This window comes from Nerophis ophidion, linkage group LG03, assembly GCF_033978795.1.
Source record: "Nerophis ophidion isolate RoL-2023_Sa linkage group LG03, RoL_Noph_v1.0, whole genome shotgun sequence".
NCBI lineage: Eukaryota > Metazoa > Chordata > Actinopteri > Syngnathiformes > Syngnathidae > Nerophis > Nerophis ophidion.
This window is the reverse complement of record NC_084613.1, coordinates 73,699,859-73,704,112: the sequence shown is the minus strand read 5'-3', so window position 1 is coordinate 73,704,112 and position 4,254 is coordinate 73,699,859. Positions and strand designations below refer to the sequence as shown.

At 38.2% G+C, this 4,254-nt stretch overlaps 1 protein-coding gene across 1 annotated transcript; it reads right to left on the bottom strand.

The window, feature by feature from the left end:
- Positions 1 to 2,660: 2,660 nt before the first annotated feature.
- LOC133548817 (grancalcin-like) lies at positions 2,661 to 3,837 on the bottom strand. Its single transcript, XM_061893751.1, is given in 2 exon segments — positions 2,661 to 3,670; positions 3,673 to 3,837. Coding segments are annotated over 2 exon segments (690 nt in total). The 5' UTR covers positions 3,743 to 3,837; the 3' UTR covers positions 2,661 to 3,050.
- Positions 3,838 to 4,254: the final 417 nt, after the last annotated feature.

The window sequence follows — 4,254 nt, the reverse complement described above, 5'->3', positions numbered from 1 at the left end:
AATTTGCTCATTGCTATTTTTATGATTTTGTGCATTATTTGTTGCTGTAATCAGGTTACTCATCAGTTATTCAGTACTTGAGTAGTTTTTCCACAACATACTTTTTACTTTTACTCAAGTAAATATTTGGGTGACTACTCCTTACTTTTACTTGAGTAATAAATCTCTAAAGTAACAGTACTCTTACTTGAGTACAATTTCTGGCTACTCTACCCACATCTGGTTATCTGCACCCCCAGGAACTTGGTGCTGCATACCATCTCCACTTCTGTGCCGTTGATGAAGAGTGGTGTGGGATGGACTGTTGCCTCCTGAAGTCGATGATGATCTTCTTGGTCGAATTCAGGAGGCACCAGTCCAGCCACACTCCACTCTTCATCAACGGCACTGCGGTGGAGATGGCTTTTGATTGGCTTAATGAGATCACTGCCTTATAGTGAAGCATGCAATGTTGATTTTGGCTTATTTTAGACTTTTGTGAGCAAATATGAAATTAAATTAAAATTAAGTTTTACATATATAATATTATATAATCAACCAGCAACCATTTTGTGTGGTCAGTTTAACAGTACAGAGTATACATATTTAACAAACATACACATTTACGCACAAAAATAAAATAAAAAGAATTACTGAAAAATGAAAAGGCTGAAGCCAAAGCTTATATTTGCCTATCCTATACCCTCACTGAAAATAAGATTACCTGGATCATCAACGTTCAAAAAAATCAATGGGATGGTAATTGTTACTATATTTTATAATTTTCAATTATTTCACCTTTCACGGCTTTCTCAAACCTTAACAAATAACTACATGTCTTCAACTCATCACTGAGGTTTTTATTCCACCATTTAACTCCTATAACTGAAATACATTTATACTTTATATTCGTTCTTACTTTACCTATTTCCAAAATCAATTCATCCATCCATTTCCTACCGCTTATTCCCTTCGAGGTCGCGGGGGGCGCTGGAACTTCGCTACAATCGGGCGGAAGGCGGTGTACACCCTGGACAGGTATCCGCCTCACCACAGTCAATATCCCCGTAAATTATATTGTTTTCCTCTTAATTTAAATAACCTAAGAATACAAGCTGGAAGGCTGTTTTTCTTTACTCGAAACATAATTTCCATTGCTTTTAAAAACACAATATCTGAACATTTTAGCACATTAAAACTTATAAATAATGGATTGGAATGTTCATAGTAGCAGTGTGTCAGGCTTGGGCTGTGGATGTTTGTGCTTCCTCGATGCAAGGATGATGTGGGATGAGTCAGGCATGAATGTAAGTACATGGTTGTTTATTTAATAAACAAATAAACAACAAAAAGCGCTCACAATGGAGGAAGAAACTTGGCTAAACAGTAGAAACGTAAAACAAAAACACCTGCTCGATGGCATGACATGATGGACATAAACTAAAGGACTTTGCACAAAAACAATTGGCTATGAATAATAATAAACTATAAACAAAACTAGCACAATGGCATTAATACAAAAACTTACACGGCATGCAACTATGGACAAGGACATGAAGGAGGTGCAGCATGGGTTGGGTGCGTGCGCATGTGGGAGAAAGAAGATCCCAGAATGATGAACAGAAAGAAAATTACTTAAATACTGGCTGTGATAATCAGGAACAGGTGCGGGACTGAGGGCAGGGGCGTGACAGGGTGGCAACTAATGCGTTGGCATGAAAACAAACAAAACCAGGAATTGCAAAACGTGACTAAATGTCCAAAATCAAAAACATAACATGACAAAACAAAACATGATCCATAGGTGTGACAAACTGTTTGTGTATTATTCTAATGACCCTTTCTTTGAAGTTTATTATATGGCCAATGCCGAAAATAAACTGAAATTAATTATTATGGATTTGAGTATAGGAAAATGCTTCTTTATTGACTATTCGGAAAATGATCAAACATTTTTTGTTTTATTTATCATTATTTTTAACGGGTTTATATAATCTGCCATTTCGATGTCAATAGAGCATTGAACAGCAGTTTAACTTCTCACAGCTAAACTTATTTAGACCAGTGGTTCTCAAATGGGGGTACGCGTACCCCTGGGGGTACTTGAAGGTATGCCAAGGGGTACGTGAGATTTTTTTTTTTTTAATATTCTATTAATAGAAACAATTCAAAAATCCTTTATAATATATTTATTGAATAATACTTCAACAAAATATGAATGTAATTTCATAAACTGTGAAAAGAAATGCAACAATGCAATATTCGGTGTTGACAGCTGGATTGTTTTTGTGGACATGTTCCATAAATTTTCATGTTAAAGATTAATTTTTTTGTGAAGAAATATTTAGAATGAAGTTCATGAATCCAGATGGATCTCTATTACAATCCCCAAAGAGGGCACTTTAAGTTGATGATTACTTTAATGTGTAGAAATCTTTATTTATAATTGAATCACTTGTTTATTTTTCAACAAGTTTTTAGTTATTTTTACATATTTTTTTCCCAAATAGTTCAAGAAAGACCACTACAAATGAGCAATATTTTGCACCGTTATACAATTTCATAAATCAGAAACTGTGAAGTGAAGTGAATTATATTTATATAGCACTTTTTTTCTAGTGACTCAAAGCACTTTACATAGTGAAACCCAATATCTAAGTTACATTTAAACCAGTGTGGGTGGCACTGGGAGCAGGTGGGTAAAGTGTCTTGTCCAAGGACACAACGGCAAGGACTAGGATGGCGGAAGCGGGAATCGAACCTGCAACCCTCAAGTTGCTGGTACGGCCGCTCTACCAACCGAGCTATAGGTTTATGTATGTATAAACTGGCACAAAAGTGTTATTTTCAAACAAAAGTTAATATTCTAACTATTTTTGGCTGTATACAATTTCTAAATATGTATAGCATGTGTTCATTTATTCATAAGCAATGGTGTTAATATTTGACAGACTTTTCAGGCACTTAGTTCCCTTGTCAAATAAGACTGGCCAAGGTAGAACCGGGTCGTGATCCATCAAGGATTGGCTGGTCAGCATGTGTGGTCCCATGGGCGTGTCCACTGGCAGCACTTAAAGGGCCATGGTGCACATGATGAAATCATCATAAAGGAAGTTGACGGAACCTCGCTGCATTGTGTCTCTCCTCTTAAAATTCTTTGTCAGCGCTCGAAGTTTGACACAGCAGGCCACATAGTCGTCGAAGAAGATGCGTCCACCTTTGTTGTAGCGCTTGAGGATGGCGTTCAGAGCCTGAGGACTGATGCGGTATCCCATTGAGCTGATTACCTGGTTCATCTCATGAGACTCCACAGTCCCACTCCTGTTTCGGTCAAACATCATGAAGTTCTGCTTCCAGCCATTCAGAGCCATAAACAACTCCTTGAACTCATTGAAGCCCATCTTTCCTGTGAAGTCCCTATCAAGCATTGCAATCATTATTCTGCATGTCTCCAGGCTGAATGGGCTGTAGGTTCCAGTGAAGCCAGCTTGAGTTAGACATCTTTGGAGCTCCTCTGCATCCACCTCACCATCCTGACCAGCAATGGCTGTAAAATAACCCCACATTGGGTCATTGGCAGCTGGGGATGGAGCACCATATGTGTTGGGATAGCCTACCCCGTAAGGGGCATATCCACCAACCCGGAGTGGCATACCTCCCATTGGTCCACCCATTTGACTGGGCATGTGGGCCCCACTGGTCCTCCAGGCGCTCCATAGGGTAGCATTGGGCTGCCATACCCGCCGTATCCTGGGTAAGCCATGTGAAGTTATAAAAAGAAAACTAGCAAAACCCAAAAGGTTGTTGAAGCACCGGTTCTACCACTGCTTCTTCACTTCCGGGAAAGCAGCTTCGGTTTTTTTGGAGGGGGAGAAACTGATGACATAGTGCTTTTTTTTAACTTTTTTATCCCTTTTTTTCCAACCAAAAATGATTTGCTCTGATTAGGGGGTACTTGAATTAAAAAAAAATGTTCACATCACTGAAAATAGGTTGAGAACCACTGACTTACACCACACATTTTTTTTAAGCTGAATCAATAGTGCTTCTGCAGGATGCAGCCAAATAGTGCACTATAGTTCCTCTCGGGATTAATAAAGTATTTCTGATTCTGATTTCTAATTCTAAATTGCTTCAAGACACCATTAATGAAATATCTAGTCAAAAAAAATGACATAATTGTGAACGATTTAAAGTCAAGCCAAGTAGAAATAACACACATCTGTATTTTTCCTTCAATGGTGCGCAACATATATCCCTGCAGTATTTGCAAAG